Source organism: Heloderma suspectum, chromosome 5, assembly GCF_057233095.1.
Source record: "Heloderma suspectum isolate Gila_16-S chromosome 5, 16-S_ref, whole genome shotgun sequence".
In the NCBI taxonomy this organism is placed as follows: Eukaryota; Metazoa; Chordata; class Lepidosauria; order Squamata; family Helodermatidae; genus Heloderma; species Heloderma suspectum.
Window position 1 is genome coordinate 154,301,701 of NC_139462.1, and position 19,885 is coordinate 154,321,585.

A 19,885-nucleotide genomic window follows, 5' to 3' on the forward strand; every position below is an offset into this window, starting at 1 on the left:
CTCATTCCTCACCTGTATTCCCCATCCATTCATGATGTGCAGATGTTGCGACACTGCAGAGCTGAAAAACCATTCCGAATGCAGATTGAGTAGTAGCATACAAAACATGCAGCTTCTCTTCAGGGGGAAGGACCGTTGCTCAGTAGTCGCCCCCCTGCTTGGCATGCGGAAGGCCCCAGTTTCAATCCCCAGCAACTCTAGGAAGGGCTGAGAAAGACCCCCTGCCTCAGTCCCTGGAGAGCTGCTGTCAGTCATTGTCAACAGTCTGACTCAGTGTAAGGGGGAAATCACTATAAACATGCAAGCCTTCTTAATAACTAAGAGCGTAGAATCAGTATACAAGTATATCACTGGGCATAGTGCTCACAAACAGGGTGGACGCTCATAACAAAGCTGACATGGTACCATACAACATAATTAAATACAAAAAAATACAGGGTTGGATCCAGAGTTAGGCGTGCACAGCTGGGCTGGGAGAGGCAGACTTCCTTAGCCCTCCTCCCCATGACAGCCCCTCCAGCCTCCTGACAATACTGCACAGAGGGCGAGAGGGCCCTGCTGAATGGGGTGAACTGTGCTGTTGGGGGGAGGGGAGAGGCCCCAAGACTGGGTAGAGGAACCTCTGCAGGCACAGCCTTTCCATCAACAAAAGGCAGATCCTCGATCCAACCCAGAGTTTGCTGGACATATTTCATCCACCTGGGTCCTCTTTAGCAGCACAAAGTTTTTGAATATACTTCTCACTCTCCCAAATAGAGATACACTGGCTGGGACAGGCTTCTCCTGTAATTAAGTCATGTACTTCGGTAGTTCAGGAAACAAGGTAGAATGTCTCGGGCAAGAAGCCTTCTGCTTATCCAAGACTCCCTGCCCCGAATACATATGGCTTTAGCTGCAAATAACAGGTTCCAAGTATTATCAGCTTGTCCTTACCATCCGAAGCCTGGACTCCTCTCTCACCATGGGCCTGGTTTAGCTGACTATTTGCGCTGAAGCCCTGACGTATTCAGGGTACTCAGAGGCAGAGGATGTTCCCAGATGAAGCTTTTATAGCACCATCGCCCTGCTTCATTCACAGAATTTATGGAGGGCCCAGACGATCGTGTCCTCCACTCAAAACTCTCCCATGTTTTCCCACCGCTTCATCTGTCTTTTCCCTTACCACAGAAAATTCATTAAGAAAGAAAAGAAGGAATAGCTGCACAATGCCTTCCAATTGGCAGCACTAGGGGCTCTCCTTCTGGAAACACCCAGGGCCCCTTTAAGTTCTGGTGCAGCCCTATATTCCTATCATATATGATAGATGGGGAGCCTCTCCCTGAACTCGTTCCCCCTCAATATTATGTTTTCTCACCTATTCTTTTTATCACATTCTGTGTTCTGTCTTGGATCCGAACACCTCATGTTCTGTATGCGTTCATGAGCACTCTGGTCCATTGAGCGTTAGGAATCTAGATATTTCATGATAGTGCCAAGAGCCATTAGAAGGGGGAAATGTTATCTTAATCTTGCTTGCCTGGGGAATCACAGTTCACCTGGATGCATTGAGGGAAATCTGGAGTCTCTTTCGCTTGCACCATTAAATTCTATACTTTCTTTATGGCTTTGGGGAGCAAAAGGTTCATTAAACAATACAGTAAGGCCAGTTTGCAGCCAAACTGTTCTATGCAAGTCTAACAGTATCCTTTCTCATTCCTGCATATGCTGCTCCATGTTGAGCTTCCAACCATCTCTGCCTGGCCTTCTACAGGCCACAAGTTCACACTTCCAAGGCATTATAAAACAATTGCCCCGATACTTGATTTTCATTATGCCGAAGAGCCACCAGTTACCTTTTTTTTTAAGCCACATACCTTGCTGCATATAGTCCCAGCAAAACACACCTCAAGAGGAAGAGGATGCATAAGCTGATGGAGAACTCTGGGACCTTCATGTCCAAAAGAAGATAATCAGAGTGCGCTACAGGTTGCAACATAGGGATTCCTTTCAGTCCACTGCTGAATTGAGAAACCAAACTTCTCCCATCTGATTCACCCAGGTCTTTTCATCTGCCCTTCCTTTCCTGCCTGCTAGAATCAGCAGGACTTCAGTTGTGCTGCATAGCACCTGAGGGTGAGCTGGTGGGTGAAAGGACCAGGGGCGGGCAGGGCGGGGATGTGAAGGAGAAACTGCAGCTGCCTCACCTCGGGCTCCTTCACACAGAGCTTTTATCCTCCTATTGAGTTGCTCACTCATGGAAGTTTGCAGGTCCTTTTCATGACATGGTCAACCTCCAAGGCACATCCAGAGGTATTTCATGGCTTGTTGTTGTTGTTCAGTCGTTAAGTCGTGTCCGACTCTTCGTGACCCCATGGACCATAGCACGTATTTCCTGGAGAAAGCCAGACTATGAAGCACATGGTCTTCAATGTCTATATATAGAGTATGGGAAACAAAAAGAATGAACTAGAACTCTTAATACGGGAGGGACATTATGACTTGATAGGTGTAACTGAGACTTGGTGGGATGATTCCCATGACTGGAATGCAGCAACTGAAGGATATAACTCGTTCAGAAAGAACAGAAGGAACTGAAAGGGTGGTGGAGTTGCACTATATGTGAAAAATACTTATCTCTGCACAGAAACATAGGGGGATGAGCTTGGTAGCCCCATCAAGAGCTATTCCATCACAAAAAGATCCAGAAATAATGATCTATTTAAGTCAGATTGTTACGCTATTAAAACAACCACTAGATGGCACAGTTTCATTAATCTCTATGGAAGCTTGGAAATTAAAAACTTCCCCTCTCAGCAATCACGTGGTCACTGTCTGGAAGCCCACTGTAAATGTGGAAAGGCTCCACAACAGGAGGACTGTGGGTTTTTCTTTTCGTGTAAAGGCAGCCCTCCTCATTTCTCTAGCAGATGTAAAGGGGCAGGGAGAGACCTGGGTTTCAGCTTGACAACACTAGAACTAGAATATTATGTGAGGTTGGTTTGACCAAGGGGAGACATATTGTGGACCCAGCTTTCCAGCTCACACACGGACCTCAAAAATTAGAAGACCAGTCCCTGAATCCATCCTTGGCTGTGTTTCCACCAGCAGTTTACTCCAACCTGGCTGCACGGTGAGGTCTCTGTGTTTCCATGACATTGCGGCCATTCAGCACCAGCCCTGCATTTTAACAAGGAAAAACCACTTCTTCTGAGACTGGTTATAGTCCTACTTTTCCAGCTTACTTCGGCTCCATTTCTGGCCTGTTTCCACAACCCGCACTGGGTTCAGTATTTTAGTCCTGCCCATGGGGCATGTAGCCTGGCCTTTGTGGGTGCGTCGCTCTGTCCTCAGTGCCCCAACCCTTTCCCTCCCTGTTTTCCAGAAGTTTCATCACCATTTTGGAGCAGGATGCTGAGGGACCAACTTTTAAAACTTCATTGAAAATAAGCATTAGAACACAGCCCATGACCCCAGTCAAGGGGTGTTTTCTCCCATTGTGCTGAATGAGGCTTGCCCTCTCAGTGACCACAGAAATAACAGAGAAGCCCGTCAACTGACAGGCACATATCAAAGACCAATTCCTTAAATGCAATTAAGCATGATCTCAAGGCTCTAGTCCATTGCCTTCAGACGTAACTCCTTCACAGCTTCCATATAAAGATCCTGTGTGTTAAAATGGGGGCTGTTTTCGGTCTCTTTCCCACAACAAACCCATTAGTGTCTCCTCAGAAGTAGTTCCCATTGCGGTCGATGAGGCTTGCCTTTGAATGCCCACATCAGAACTTACAGAGACTCCCCTTCAATTGAAATGGCACGCTGACAAGTATCCCTTTCTTCTCATCCATGTGGGAACAAATGATACTGCCAAGGGGAGCTACGAAGAAATCACGTCAGACTTTGAAGCTTTGGGAAGGAAACTCAAGAACTTTGGGGCCCAGACAGTTTTCTCATCCATCCTTCCAGTAGTTAGAAGAGGGTCAGAAAGGGAAAGAAAAATACTTTGGGTGAATGACTGGCTACGAAGGTGGTGCCGACACAAGAGATTTGGATTCTGGGACCACAGGCAATACTTCCTGGAAGATGGACTGTTGGCAAGGGACGGGTTGCACTTCACAAAGGATGGGAAGAATGTGTTCAGCCACAGCATGAAGAACTTCATCAGGAGGGCTTTAAACTGAATCCTATGCGGGAGGGAGACGTAAAGTCACAGGTAACAATGGATGAAAGCTTATGCACCACAACGGACACAACAACAGCTCTAATAGCGCCCAATAATAGTCTTCAAAAACATGTAGGAAGAAAGCCAGACTATGAAGCACATGGTCTTCAATGTCTATATATAGAGTATGGGAAACAAAAAGAATGAACTAGAACTCTTAATACGGGAGGGACATTATGACTTGATAGGTGTAACTGAGACTTGGTGGGATGATTCCCATGACTGGAATGCAGCAATTGAAGGATATAACTCGTTCAGAAAGAACAGAAGGAACTGAAAGGGTGGTGGAGTTGCACTATATGTGAAAAATACTTATCTCTGCACAGAAACATAGGGGGATGAGCTTGGTAGCCCCATCAAGAGCACCTGGGTTAAAATAAATGGAGCAAAGAATAAAAGGAACATGGTGGTTGGAGTATACTACCTGTCACCCAATCAAGGATAAGTTGAGGATGAAACTTTTGAAAAGCAAATTGCCAATGTTTCAAGGAAGCAAGATGTAATGCGGGACTTCAATTTCCCTGATATTTGTTGGGAGACAAATTCTGCAAAACATGGCCCCTTCAAGATTCCTGACTTGTGTTGCTGACAATTTCCTCCTACAGAAAGTGGAGGAAGGAACTAGAGGATCGGCTATCCTTGACTTGATCCTAACTAACAGAGATGACTTAGAACTCTGGGTGAAAGTGACCATGTTATATTTGAGTTCTTGGTTCTAAAGGAAGCAAAAGCCGAGTGTAGCCAAACGTGTACTCTGGATTTTAGGAAAGCCAATTTTAATAAACTCAGAACAATGATAAGAAAGGTCCCATGGCAAGCGACTCTAATGAGAAAAAGAGTCCAAGATGGGTGGGAGTTTTAAAAAAAGGAAATTCTAAAGGCACAATTACAAACCATTCCAACAAGAAAAAAGGTGGAAGACAACAGAAGAAGCCAATGTGGCTTCACAAAAAGCTTAGAGATGTCCTGGAAACAAAAAAGGACACACTTAGGGAGTGGAAGGAAGGCCAAGCTACAAAGGAAGAGTACAGGCAGATAGCACAGAATTACAGGGATGGTGTCAGGAAGGCTAAAGCTGAAAATGAGCTGAGATTAGCGAGGGATGCTAAAAGCAACAAAAAGACTTTCTTCAGCTACGTGCATAGTAAAAGGCAGAGGAAAGAAATGGTGGTTCAGCTATTAAATAAGGATGGCAAAATGACAACAGATGACAAAGGCAGAAATGCTCAATTCCTACTTCAGCTCAGTCTTCTCCAGAAAGAGGGTCTATGGCCCCCCTGGCAAAGGCAAAGTACAGGCTGAAGGGGCAGAATTGTAGCTTGAGATCGATAGGCATATGGTCAAGGAACACCTAATTACTTTGAATGAGTTCAAATCTCCAGGGCCAGATGAACTGCATCCTAGAGTAATAAAGGAACTGGCAGAAGAACTCTCAGAACCGCTGTCTATTCTCTTTGAGAAATCATGGAGGACGGGGGAAGTGCCAGATGACTGGAGGAGAGCTAATGTTGTCCCTATCTTCAAACAGAGCAAAAAGGAGGAACCTGGGAACTACAGACCAGTCTGTCTGACATCAATCCCTGGGAAAATTCTGGAGCAGATTATAAAGCGATCAGTATGTAAGCACCTTGAAAACAATGCAGCGATTACTCAAAGCCAACATGAATTTGTCAAGAACAAATCCTGCTGCACTATATCTTGACTTCAGCAAAGCTTTTGACAAAATGCCCCAAGATATCCTGATTAGCAAACCAGCTAAAAGTGGGCTAGATGAAACAACTATCAGGTGGATCCACAGTTGGCTACAGAATCGGACTCAAAGAGTGCTTATCAAAGGGATCTCCTCAAACTGGAGAGCGGTAATGAGCGGGGTACCACAGGGTTCAGTCCTGGGCCCAGTGCTGTTCAGCATTTTTATTAATGACTTGGAGGAGGAGGTGCAGGGAATGCTGATCAGATTTGCAGATGACACAAAATTGGGCAGGATTGCTAATACCCTGGAAGACAGAAACAAAATTCAAAGTGATCTTGATAGGCTGGAGTGCTGGACAGAAAATAACAGAATGACATTTAATAGGGATCAATGCCAAGTTCTGCACCTAGGAAAAAGAAACCAAATGCACAGTTACAAAATGGGTGATACTTGGCTCAACAATAGTACAAGTGAGAAGGATCTTGGAATTGTTGTCAATTGCAAGCTGAATAGGAGCCAACAATGTGATGTGGCTGCAAAAAAGGCAAATGCTATTTTGGGCTGCATTAATAGAAGCATAGCTTCCAAATCCCGGGAAGTACTAGTTCTCCTCTACTCAGCACTGGTTAGGCCTCATCTTGAGTACTGTGTCCAGTTCTGGGCACTACACTTTAAGAAGAATGCGGACAAACTGGAGAGGGTTCAGAGGAGGGCAACGAAGATGATCAGAGGACTGGAAACAAAGTCCTATGAGGAGAGCCTGAAAGAAAGAAAGAAAGAAAGAAAGAAAGAAAGAAAGAAAGAAAGAAAGAAAGGCATGTTTAGCCTTGAGAAGAGAAGACTGGGGGGAGAGATGATAGTGCTCTTCAAGTACTTGAAAGGTTGTCACAGAGAGGAAGGCCAGTATCTCCTCTCAATCATCCCAGAATGAAGGACATGGAATAATGGGCTCAAGTTACAGGAAGCCAGATTCCGGCTGTACATCAGGAAAAACTTCCTGACTGTTTTAGAGCAATACGACAATGGAGCCAATTACCTGGGAGGTAGTGGGATCTCCGACACTGGAGGCATTCAAAGTGAAGCTCGACAGCCATCTGTCAGGGATGCTTTGACTTAGATTCCTGCATTGAGCAAGGGGTTGGACTCAATGGTCTTATAGGACACTGTCAACCCTATAATTCTATGACTTTAAAGCCCAATTCTTCAAGTGCGATTAAGAGACCAAGTGGGATCTCGAGGCTCCGCTGAATTGCCTTAGGAAGAAAGTACTTCACAGCTTCATTATAGAGATCCTTCAGGTTACAATGGGGGCTGGCTTCCGTCTTTGTGTTTACTACTCTGTTTCCCCCAACAAACCCATTAGTGACTCCTCAGAAGTAACTCCCATTGTGCTGAATGAGGCTTGCCTTTGAACGCCTACATCAGAACTTACAGAGATCCCCCCCCCCAATTGAAATGGCACACTTTTAAGCCCAATTCTTTAAGTGCGATTAAGTGGGTTCTCAAGGCTCTGATGAATTGCCTTAGGAGGAAAGTACAGGGTGTTTCAAAATGATGGACCCAGTTTCAAAGCAGTATATCTCATGATGGCAACATGTTACAATTACACCAAAAGTTACAAACGGTTTAATGAGTTATCAAGTTTTACTAACCATTTTATAAATGCTCTATGTGCCCTCCACCTGCTGTACAGACTATATTGAGATTATAGTTGAATTCGTCCCAAATGCCTTTCAAAGTGTCTTCTTCCACTGAAGTCACCACTGCCGTGATTCTGTTTTTGAGGTCATCCAGATTAGTCGCTAATGGTGGCACAAAAACACGTTCTTTGACATATCCCCACAAGAAAAAGTCGCAGGGTGTAATGTCTGGAGATCTTGGGGGCCAAGAGTGTAGAGCCAAGTCTTGGGGTCCCATGCAGCCTACCCAACGTTGAAGCAGTGTGTCATTTAGAAAACGTCGAATCTGCAGGTGCCAATGTGGCGGTGCGCCGTCTTGCTGAAAAATGAAGTCATCGGAATCTTCATTAAGTTGTGGAAAGAGCCAGTTCTGCAGCATTTTGAGATACGTTTGCCCCATAACTGTGTTTCCCTTGAAAAAGAAAGGGCCATAACCCTTTATTTGAGAAATGGCCCAAAACACGTTCACTTTCGGGAAATTACGCTCATTCTCTATCATTTCGTGTGGATTCCGTAATCCCCATATGCGCACATTGTGACGGTTAACTTTACCACTTAGATGAAGCGTTGCTTCATCACTAAAAATCAAACGCAGTAAGAAGCTGTTGTCCACCATGTTCTGTAACATCGCATCACTAAATTCGACATGCTTTCCTTTGTCACCTGCACGAAGAGCCTGTACCAATTGCAACTGGTATGGCCTCATGATTAAACGTCGCCTTAACACATGCCAGACAGTCGTATGAGAGATCGCAAGTTCTCAGCTGGTACGACGAGTGGACTTGTGCAGGCAATGTTGAAAACTCTCTTGAATTTTTCTCACGTTTTTCTCTGAAGTGCGTGGTCGCCCTGCACTCTTCCCCTTACACAAACAGCCTGTTTTCTCAAATTGTCAGTACCAATGACAAATGCTCTTTGGCATTGGCGGATCAATGCCAAAACACCATTGAAACACATGCTGCACCGTGATTGCAGATTCAGTCTTGCTGAACTGCAGAACGCAAAATGCCTTGTGTTGTGGGGTCGCCATCTTGTGAATGACTGAGGCTAGGGGCTGTTTGTGCGCTGAGAGAGGCATCTAACGGTAATCATTTGAAACTCTATGCCCCACCCTTTCAAGTGGTAAGAGTTTCATTCATGGGTAGTTCGTGGTTGCAGAGATATAGCGATTTCAAATCGGGTCCATCTTTTTGAAACACCCTGTACTTCACAGCTTTGTTTCAGATATCCTGCGGGTTACAATGGGGGCTGGTTTCTGTCTTTGTGTTTACTGTCCTCTTTCCCACAACAAATGCATTACTGTCTCATCACAAGTAACTCCCATTGTGGTCAATGAGGTTGACCAATGCGGCTGGTTTCACTCTTTGTGTTCTCCCCCTCCAACTTTCCCAGAGAAGCATATGTGTGTCTACTCAGAAGTAACTCCCATTGTGCTCAATGAGGCTTGCTCCTGAAATGCAGGTGCATCTGGACTTTCAGGGAAAAGGAGAAAGGGGGGGAGAGGGGAGAAGCCTCTCTTCACAGCAAAGCCGATGCTTTTTTAAAAATGCGGTACTCCTCCATTAGCTTCTCCTTCTGTTGTCCTGGAAATAGGGCCGAGGAGGTGGGAACACTGATGAGGTAATCAGACCCAACCCAGACTCCACTCAGATTCCACCCAGCCATCAAGAAAATAATTCAATTAGAACTCAGTGGAAACAGCACAGAGCCCCAGGCTACAGCGATGATAAGCCAGGTCTTTAAGGGCTGTGGAAACAGGAAAAGGAGATGTGACTAGGGAAACATTGCAACAAAGTTGCAAACAAAGTGAAGCCAATAGTGTGGAAACACACCCTTTCTTAACCTATGTGGTATATGTGCATATTTACTGTAATGTGCATTATAGTAAATTAATATTATTCTGGAATAATGATTGGGCATTACGTAGCAGTCACCAACTTATTTAATGAAGGCAAAAGCATGTTAATAAAAGCCTGTGCCAAATCCTTAATTGTTATATAAACAGTTCAGAGAACTAGGGCAGGTTTTTTTTAAGTCTAACACCAGGATTTCATTCTACTTTCTAACTCAGGTACTACATTTCAAGTTTCTCTACATTTCAGATTCATATCATTATGCCTTTGCTGGAAAGCAGGGTTCTCTACCATAAGTGCACCTTTGCACACATCCAACATAAACATGCTGACCCCAAGCCAGAAAAAAAAGTTGTACTGAAGTTCCTTTGAAAATAGTGAGATCTGAGTTAATCATTATTAACCTGTCACTTCTATTTTATTGGAACTTAAGCATGATAGTGTTCGATGTACTGTAGTCCGTTAGTTCATTGTATTAAATTCTTTTCTCCAATTACTTTGATCATTTAGGTGGCTCTTCAGGAAACACCTTAGAACTGTTAAAAAGGTAAATAGTTTACGGGAGATTTGAATACTTTGATCCACAGTTGAAGCTGCTGGTTGTAGTACAATGCAAAATCTCATCTTCACCTATAAACATTCAATTGGGGCAATGGTCTGAAAGTGTTACTTTTTTCTGTGGACCATATCTTGATTAAGCTTTTAACTCCCATTCTCCTTTCTCTGTGCTATATTTTTCCTACATGTTGTTTGCCATGAAAACTCACTGAATCCATCTTTGTGATCGGTTTTAATTTATTTATAGAAAATGGCAAACACGATTGTAAAGGGGGAAAGTGGCAAGACGTAGGACTGTGGTAAAAAGAAAATTACATAGTACGTTATTATTGAATTATGGCCAATTCCACACTAAAGGGCATTTTGAGCCACTCTTTATTTGTATGCACATGGCCATTGTTAATGCAGGACAGAAAGTAGAGGAGGGCCATTTTCTTTATTTTGAATGTCCGTTTTAGCCAATGTAGACTTTGCATTTGTCTAATAGACTGAAAAAAATAAGCAGCAGTTTAAGCCTCACATGCGGAGGAAAAAATCCAAATCCATAGTGAAAAGGCATCCCTAAGGAGATGAACACAGCTGTTAGATTATGCTCCTTCAACCCTCCCCTTTATTGTGGGAGTCTTGATTGACCCAGGCAATGGGGTATCAACCTGTTTTCTTCATTCCTGTCCCATCAGTGTGGATGTGTGTGAAATGTGTACTCCACTTACTGGCCAAAGGCCAATGGAGAAGCACTGTCTTATTTTCATGGGCTAATTGCCATCCCCTGTAGCTGTAACATACCTCTCATCTTTGATCTACAAGCATACCTTCAGTCCACATTGGAATATTCTTTCCCTTTTCCTTTCATCCATTTGTTTCCAAACTTAGCATGATGAAAGTGAGTGTTATAAGTTAAGCAGCTAGGTGTCTTGGTCTTAATTATAGCTGCATGGGTTTCTCTGGGTGGAGGGGGCTGGAAATGGGAACACAAGAAGAGCCCTGCTGGGAGAGACCAAAGGTCAATCTAATCCCACAACCTGTTTCAACAGTGACCAGGTAGTTGCTTCCAGGAAGATTATAACATGAAGGCAATAGCCTTCTCCCACTCTTTGCTCCCCAGGAACTGAGACTCGGTTTGACGATTATGACAAATAGTTGCTGGTAGACTTATCCTCCATGAATCTAGCTAATTCTCTTTTAAAGCCACCCAAAACAGTGGCTGTCACCACTGATGATGTTCAAGAACCCCTCTGCTTAACTCTATTAAGAAAGCCATAGGCATGCTGCTTTCAGTATACAAGCTTACTGTGGGAAGAAGCTGCTGTGATAAGCAAACACCAAGTCACCCTCCCTAAGGCATGTGTCTTTGATGTTAGTGACTAGCACCTGGAACTTCTATCCACATTTATTTGCTGTAAATACCCATGGAACTATTTTGCATCCATATGTTCAGTATAATAGGAACATACCATACACTACAATATTTATAGAGAGAGGGGGAGAGAATTCATGGCATGTGTAGATTTTTAACACTTAGACTTCTAATTTATTTTTCATTTCTAGCTTGGCAAGGAGTCAACAGTTTGACAAGCCTGCAATAGTTTTCGTTGCCATGATTGGAAATGACGTCTGCAATAGGTAAGGTTTCCAGAAACAGTAACATTGACATAGATTGCATCCACACTATGGACTTAAACTAATGTAACAGTCATTCCCTCTTCCCAGAGGACCCTGAGAGGGATTAGGGGAGAAGATTCTTAGTTCTGTCACTAAGGGTGCAATCCTGTGCATGTTTAGACAGAAAAAAGTCCTCCAACTCCCAACATGCCTACAATTCCCAGGATTCTTGAGCAAGGGAGGTCAGTTTAGAAGTCAGTGAGGGAGAAGTTAGTTTAGCTAAACTACTGTAAAACAGATATAGATTTGTAGTGCAGATACCTTTCTTGGTATTATCATTTGTATAACATCCTTGCAATATGCTATATTAACCATCTGGATACTGTCACATTTGTGACAGGTTAGTATAGAATTGCAGCCTTAGAGGCTTATGCACGAATTACACAACAGTCCCACATCTTTGCTTCAGAAAGACAATGTGTGTCATTCTGCAAAAGAAACATTCATGTTTGCCCATGTTCAATCTGGCTATGCTCCCAAGGGAATCTGCTGCTCATTCTTTCACAAAAGCCACTGGGATTAACCCCTTGGAAAAATGGAATTGGGGGAAGGGTTAGCATGTGTATGGAATGAAATATTTAACCTGTAAAGGTCGACCACAATGTATACAGCACATTGACTTAAATCCACCTTTCGATTTAGCTCCATCTTAAGCTTTGGGGTTCATTGTTCAAGGATGAAATCCCACATCCGTACTAGGGCTTTCTGCTTTCTGTTTCTTTGCAGGATTACAATGGCTTCCTTTTCACGGGGGACATGTGATTTTATTGGGAAACTTCCTTATGATTCATTATACAGTGCCATCTAGTGGCTGTATTAAAGTGCAACATCGTCATTACACACTGCCAATATCTCACATTAACGTTATCAGCTTATCTCCGATCTTTTAAAAAGCGGGATAAAGCACAAAAAGCGTGGAGACGCTCTGGAGGTTGATAATGTCATGTAAACAACCTGCAAATTTCCATGAGTGAACAATCACGAGCGTGTAATAAAAGCCTCATGCAGAAATGCTCTATGCCAACTGACAAAAGGTAACAAGAGACAGACATTTTTGTTGCTCAGTCTAACCAGTGGAGATGTGATTTTGTGGCTATCAAACCATACATTCACTTTCCAGGAGTTAACGTTCGATAACTGTAGCAAAGCAGAAACATCACACTGAAGCCATTTTCCTTGTTGATTTCTTTATTTAAACAATGATTGTTTGGTTGTTTTAAAAAATGGCTAAAGGTGCTAAGTATTTCATTATACCTTTGAAACCTAATGAGCTGGTATTTAAAACAATTTTGACTGAAATAATAAAGCCCCCTGGTCTAATTCAGTTCTCTCTTTGAACAAAAGCAAGAGCTACAGTTCTACACCTTGCAGAATCATGCCTCAGCGAAGCCACAGTTAAAATCCAAGTATTTCATGCCAATATGACAAGTGAGAGATTGAGAAATGCAGACATTTGTAAGTGACAGAGATAATGAAATTGGCAGCACTTATGCTGTCCCAGTAGAACCCAAATTGCAATGTCCAAATGAGGAGGATGTACAAAAATATAGACAGATGGTACATATCTCACAGCCTACCAAGGCACAAATGTAGGACAGGGAAATCATATTTTTTTAAAAGGTACATGAAAAACTAAATGAATGCACAGAGGGGTCCTGTGTGTGTTTTTGAAGGGGGAATAAAAGCAAAACGGCTAGATCTGCTGTTTTTTCTATAACTGATCTTTTCTACAGCTTTCTTTTCCCAATGCTGTATTTTATCTGTGACATAAAGCATGATAACAAGAAGGAAACAAGAGCTGACTGATTGGGGCCAGAGGCAATCTGTGCTTTGCAATGAAGCACAACCAAAAGAAACGATAGAAAGAGATTAAACATCCTTAATGGTAAATGAGCCATTATGGAGGCTTCACTGCCAAAGTGCCCCCTACTTCAGAAAAGACTTCTTGGGCAAGTACTTCTGCTCACTGCTGTGAGGCTCTGTGCCTGTGCAAATGCGGTCCCTTATCAATATTTAACTTTTAATTTTTTCAGAATCATTACTTCTCAACAAGGAACCTTTCCAGCTTTGTTGGTGGGCCATAGTTAGGCCCATAGAGCACTGAGTTCTTCTGAAACTCTTCAAGTAGAATCACAGGCTTAGAATGGGCCCAATTAACCTTATAGTTGAGGCATCCACAGGTTGGTGGCCCACAATTCCAAGTAGCCCACCAGTCATGCATGGAAACCCACTAGGGCCCAGTAACTCTCCAGGTTCGGCTGAATGCCTGGGACCGCAAAAAACAAGCCACTGCCTCACAAACCTCCAGGTCCAACCCTTCCCATTAGTTACCCAAACAGGTCATACCAAACAGGAGAACAGTTTGCATAGTTTACTCTTGCTATTCCACACTAAGTACTATGTTGTCTCCTTTTGCTTTCATAGGAAACCTGACACAGTGAAAGCAATGACACGGCCTGAGCAGATGCGCTCCAATGTTAAGCAGACCCTGGATTATCTAGACAATCATCTTCCAAAAGGGAGCCATGTGATTTTAATCGGCCTGGTAGATGGCCGCTTCCTATGGGAGAACTTGCACAACAGATACTTCCCTCCTGGTAAATAGGCCAACTTTCTTTCTTTTCCCTTTGGTGTGAAGCTGAGGCTCTAGCAACTGACAGTGGTGCTGGGCTTCGGAAGACAGGTCTGCACTGCCAGTCTTTCCGTTCAAAACCTGTACTTGATTACTCTATATAAAACTGCTGTGGACAGAAGTTACTGGGGTGAGGGCTTCCCCAGGCAATGGCCCATCTGCAGCCAGCATCAGAACCTCGCAAGTTCAAGCAGCTGCCCAGGGCTGGAGATCTTTGAAAGGCTCAGCAAGCCCCAGAGCAAGCGTGAACCTTATTCCACAGACTGCCTTACTTATTGGTGATGGTCGGATCATTGTATTTCAGTGAGGCCAAAGTCCTGGCATTTTCAGTTCTGCAAGCAAATGCTCCATACATACACATGAACTCTCTTAAAAGGGTAGTTCTGGGTAGATGTTCCCCCTAATGGGTCCTGTTTGCCAGAAGTAAATAGGTCATGTCTCCCAGATCAAATCTCTCACACCTACCTCCTACGTTGCTGAAAAAGCATTAATTTCCCACCTCCCTGTATGTGCCTTGCCTACTTGCTGGGTACATCAAGACTTATCTGACTGGAGGATCTTCCTCCCACTGTCAAGTCCCTCCCATGATACAGCTGCCTTCCCCAATGACATGCCTGTGGGCACCATGGCACCTTTGGACACTTCCCTTGGTGCCTGCAAGGCCCCCTTCCCCTACCACTTCTTTTAAATTACAAAAATTAGTGGGTGTCTGGACATCCTGCAGAATGAAGTGCCAGGCTCCACCAACCCATGGCCTTCCTTTCCCCATAATGTCTCTGGGCCTCATTTGAGCCCAGAGGCATTCTTAGGAAATGAAGCTGGGGGGCAGCTGGAGGCTGGCACTTCACTTTGCAACATGCCTGGCCCCCACCGCCACTACTACCAGGTGAGCTTGTGGCGAGGGGAACAAGGTGACCAGGATGGGAGAGGAGGACGAGGAGGAGAAAAGGACATGTGTATGCTTGAGTGTGTATGATGAGTGTGTGTCTGTGTATTTGCTTACTCTAGTGTAAGCACGTGCAGACCCAAATCAGATTGGGATCACCAGGTACCAGGAGGGGAGGATTAAACCTCCCCCACCACGATTTTTGCCAAAATACACCCCCCAAGGGGGGGTTCTTAAAAATGGGAGGAGGAGTGCTGTGCCGAAAGTTTCAATTCTTCCATTTTCAGCATTTCATGGGGCAGGGAGAAGGAAACAAAGACTCTGGGGAAAGAGGCTGGAAGAGGTGAGAATTTGGGAGAGTTTTCTCCTTGGGGAGGGGGATAGGGTTTCCACATACCTTTTTAACTGTAGGCAATTCTTGAGGGGTCTTCTTCCTATTTTTTTTTTTTTTAAACACCCCCTGCACTTGCAGGAGCCCAGGACTCTTCTCCAACCCGGCAGTTCTTTCTGAACTCCCAGGAGACCATGTGACCTCTCCCTCTCCAGTAGACATTCAGGAAAAACTCCGGGCTGGGTTTCTGCAAGCACAAGCAGTGTTTTTGTAAAAAAAAAAAAAAAAAATAGAGAGAAGACCACTCAACAACCACCGACACTTTAAAAAGGTGTGTGGAAACCTGTCCCCCTCCCCAAGGAGAAAATTCTCCCAATTCTCCTCCCCCTCCGTGAAAAGAGGCAGAAAAAACAATGCTTCTTTCACAGGGAGAGAAAAGTTCCTGGAAAATAGGGGGCAGGATTTGGCACAGCACTAGAAGGAGTCTCCATTGGAATTCTAGCTTTGAGTATTCTTTGTCTGCGCTTTCATGTGTAGTGCGCGTCGCCTGATAAATACTTGTTGCAGTCATGGAAAGTCTCTTCTTTTTACCTTCCTTTTGGATTTACCCTGATGCAAAGGGCTTTCACACTCTTCTCCTCTGTTTCAGAGAGAACATAAGGAAGGAAAGGCATAACTTTTGCTCTCTCCCCCTTCCTTGACAAGTTTTCTAGTTCCATTGCAACTCTACTCCCTTTCCGTCACTGCAACATCACTTCTCATCCCTCTTTCCTTCCCTGCTCTCTCTGGGACAGCCTTCATACTTGACTGTTTGATTGCCATTTTATTATACTTTCTCACTAATGCCATTTCTGGGAAAGTCTAATCTCATCTCTATTTGTCCCCTGACATACCTTACAACAGCATACCGCTATCCTGACTTCAACCTAAAGTTATGCACAGTGAGCTTTTCTACACTAGGCATTTATTGTGCACTCGTGATTCCTCATTCACAGTAGTTTGCAGGTGCTTTACAGCACGTCGTCATCCTCTAGGGCTTCTCCCACTGTTTGCAACCATTATAGCAGATGTGTGTTTTTTCTAATGAGGGAAGTCTGGTATTTCTGTAAATAGTGGCATGAATTCCTGGTGTATTTGTGCAATACTTCTACACCACAGCACCACCTAGTGTTTGTGACATGGAACATATAGAAAGGCAGAGAAAGACCCCCCCCCCAAAAAAAAACATGTATAAAGGAGCCAATCTTAACTCCACAAAGAATCTGGAAGCAGAAGCCTCGGTAAAGTGGCGGGTTAAAAGCCACATGTAGAAAAGCTCAGTCTGTTCCTATGTGTTTTGGTAAACATGACCAGCTCTGCTGGACAGACAGCAGTCTGCCCTCCAGCACAGTAGAGCCAAGTTCATGATGGGAAACAGTCCCTCCTGACACGTATGAGCTAGATCCCCCACCCTTTTCATGTTTCAGAAAGGATTATTCCCTGAACATGTTTGCAGGCATGTATAGAGACACTGGGTTGCATCCAATGGGCTGTATCCAATATTAGTCTAAATTAAGTCCCATTCATTTCAATGGGACTTAAGTAGGACAACATTGGATACAACCCATGTATTACTGAGCACATGCGGTAATGAAGTTGAACATTTTACAGAATGCAAACTGGTCTTAATAGAATTTCCTAATTAAGAATAGATAATAAACTGCACAATCTTGCACATGTCTACTCATAAGTAAGCCCCATTGATTTCAGTGGGACTTACTACGAGGTATGTGTACACAGGATCGCATCCTAAAATACTGTAGTCAGCATCTTGATCTAGGTGTCGCTTTATCTGAGAATGCAGCAGGAAAAAAACCTACTCTCCACATCAAACAACAGTATTGCTTAATATAAACCATGTTATAGCAAATATGTTGTGTATTTAACCATGCTTGAATTTAGCTCACCTATACAGAAGCAGTACATTTCCCCCCTGTATGACAGAAGACATTACTTTCACTTTAAAGACAATCTATCTGCGGTATGAAAAGTGAAATCCGTGATTGTACACAGTCACCTTTAATCTTCCTCCTTGATGTGAAATGGCTAAATTTGTTTTGGAGAGTGAAAGGCTTGTTAATGAGTAAAGCATCAGTCACTCACCCTTGGGATTTGAACTGACTATTATATGACTCAGTTTTCTTGCTAGCTCACTTGGCTGAGAATAGAGGGGGAAAGGTGTATATGTGCAGGAGAACAGAAAATCACCTATACTTTGGGGCTGGGACAGATATTATTGTGGAAAATTGATCTCATTGTTATGTTTCCTTTGCTTCCATCACATTCAGGCTGAAATCTTTGGTCTGTAGGTCAAAAGGTAAAGAAAGAGCAATAATTTGATGTTAAGGGTGGGTTTTTTTAAGAGGACAATCAGTGCTCATATACGGCATGTCTGGGTAAGAGCTATGGAATGATTTGTTTGGATTTTTGTTTCCTCTTCAGAATGAAATGGCACTTGAAGAAATTTTGATGCTGCTTTATATGTGTGAAATGTGTGACTGGAGGTTATTTATTTTATTTATTACATTTCTGTATTGCCCAATTGCTGAAGCTCTTTGGGTGACTCACAAACGGATGCAAATGCTACCGGGTGGTAGTAGAGCATGTGGTGGCGTGCACCACTATTTGGCGCACAGCATCCATGTATTGCTGTTGTGTGAATCATCTTGGGGGAGTTTCTTTTGGTAGCAGCTACAGAAGTAACTTATGAATAGAGCCAAAGAAAGACTGGTTTAAATCCTGACTTAGCCATGAAAGATACCGAGTTCTGCCTTCCTTCACAAACTAGTTGTGCGCATAAAAGGACCAGCAAATCATACTTATCCCAAGCGACCGTAGTAAGGTTGGTAAATAAACAAATACTAGGCTATGTGCAGAGTTTGGGGCTAAAACAAAACAGAGCTTGAATTGGGCTGCTTCAAATGTGGGATCCAAACTTTCTGTCAAAACAGGCAGAAACCACCATCCACTGCCACTCCATAAACCTATTTTTTGCCACTGCTTCCTATGCAGAGTTTTCATGAGGATTGTACTATACACGTGCCATTGATCAAAACAGGCACCGTACACCAACCAATATGGTGTCAGGGACAGGAAGCAGGCAGGGAGGTGGTTGGAGGGCTGGCTGTATATCCTATATATTCTTGGGTGCTTGAATACCAACAGTACAAAGTCCTTGTCAAGCAGATTCCTAAAGGGTTACCAGCAAGGGACATGGTAGTTTTCAACGTTGTCAAGTTTGAAAACATTTCTGTTTTCCAGGCCAGTTAAACAAAGATGTCACATATGAACAATTTTATTCATTTATGAGCTGTCTTCAGGTGAGTTGTCCAGATGTCCAATGCAACTATATTTTAAAATGGAAAATGGAAAAAAAAATAAAGGTGATGCATTCGGTTGGATTGACATCTTGTTGGTGTGAAAGTTCATATGGCTTGAATGTTCCTTTAGAAAGAAAGGAAAAGTAACCAAAAGTAAAGAGAATTATACATGCAAGTATTTGTAACAGCTTTAGATCGACTGTGAGCTAAGCACAAAGCTTTTAGTCAGGGCCAAACTTAACACAAGGTGGAATTGTGTAGAGCGCAGCCCTTTTGAAGTAGTAGCAAATGGGAGCAAATGTTTTTTCATCTGTTGCTGTTCCTAAGCATCTTGTTTTGGGCTCAACAAACCCCAGAGTCAGGCAAGAGAGGAGAAATTCTGGAGTGACAGCATCCAAAGTGCATTTGGGAGAGGAAAGGAGGCCACCATTTCAATATTTAACTTGGAGGACCAAAGTATTTGTAGGGCACCCCTGGTTTTAATACCAAGAATAATGTAATGTAATGTACTTATTGTCAGAGATAACAGACAGTTGTATTCGGATGGCTGTCTATGGTGCATCTATTCAGAACAACTTTTTCCTGAATTTCGGTTATCCATGTGGATTATCCCCATTCACTTTATGTTCCCTGTCAAGGTCTGAAAGTAATGCTATGCAAAAAGCTCTTCCATATATCCAGACTTCTAATCATCTAAATGTTTTCAGTGTCACCTCCAGCCATTCAGATAACTGAGGTTGTGTTCTCACATTCATTTTCACATGCCCACACCCAATTGTTAAAACAATCTTTTCCACATTCACACAGGTCAATCCATGCAATGGCTGGCTGTCTTCAAATGGCACGCTTAGGGACCTGACCTCAGAGGTATGTTTAATATAAAAGTGACGTGTGTGTATGCATTCCTTTCTTAAGGACTGTTACGTATCGGGGTGGGGTGCGGGTGGCGGTACTGTGGCCCACAAAAGTTAAGAGCACAGCTAGCTTTTGTTCAGCATTGGATATCTTATTTGCTTCTAGACAGAATGAAAGCT

General features: G+C 43.4%; 1 protein-coding gene and 1 pseudogene across 2 annotated transcripts in view; one reads left to right on the forward strand and one right to left on the reverse strand.

Annotated features, from left to right (window-relative positions):
* AOAH (acyloxyacyl hydrolase) overlaps positions 1 to 19,885 on the forward strand; it is a 117,759-nt gene that overhangs the window by 85,340 nt on the left and 12,534 nt on the right. For both annotated transcript variants that reach the window (XM_084857870.1, XM_084857871.1), the window contains exons 15-19: positions 9,934 to 9,970; positions 11,530 to 11,604; positions 14,068 to 14,240; positions 18,793 to 18,851; positions 19,659 to 19,718. In XM_084857870.1, the coding sequence (XP_084713996.1) occupies positions 9,934 to 9,970; positions 11,530 to 11,604; positions 14,068 to 14,240; positions 18,793 to 18,851; positions 19,659 to 19,718 (404 nt within the window). The remainder of the gene's footprint in view (positions 1 to 9,933; positions 9,971 to 11,529; positions 11,605 to 14,067; positions 14,241 to 18,792; positions 18,852 to 19,658; positions 19,719 to 19,885) is intronic.
* LOC146344666 (uncharacterized) lies at positions 7,548 to 8,600 on the reverse strand (annotated as a pseudogene).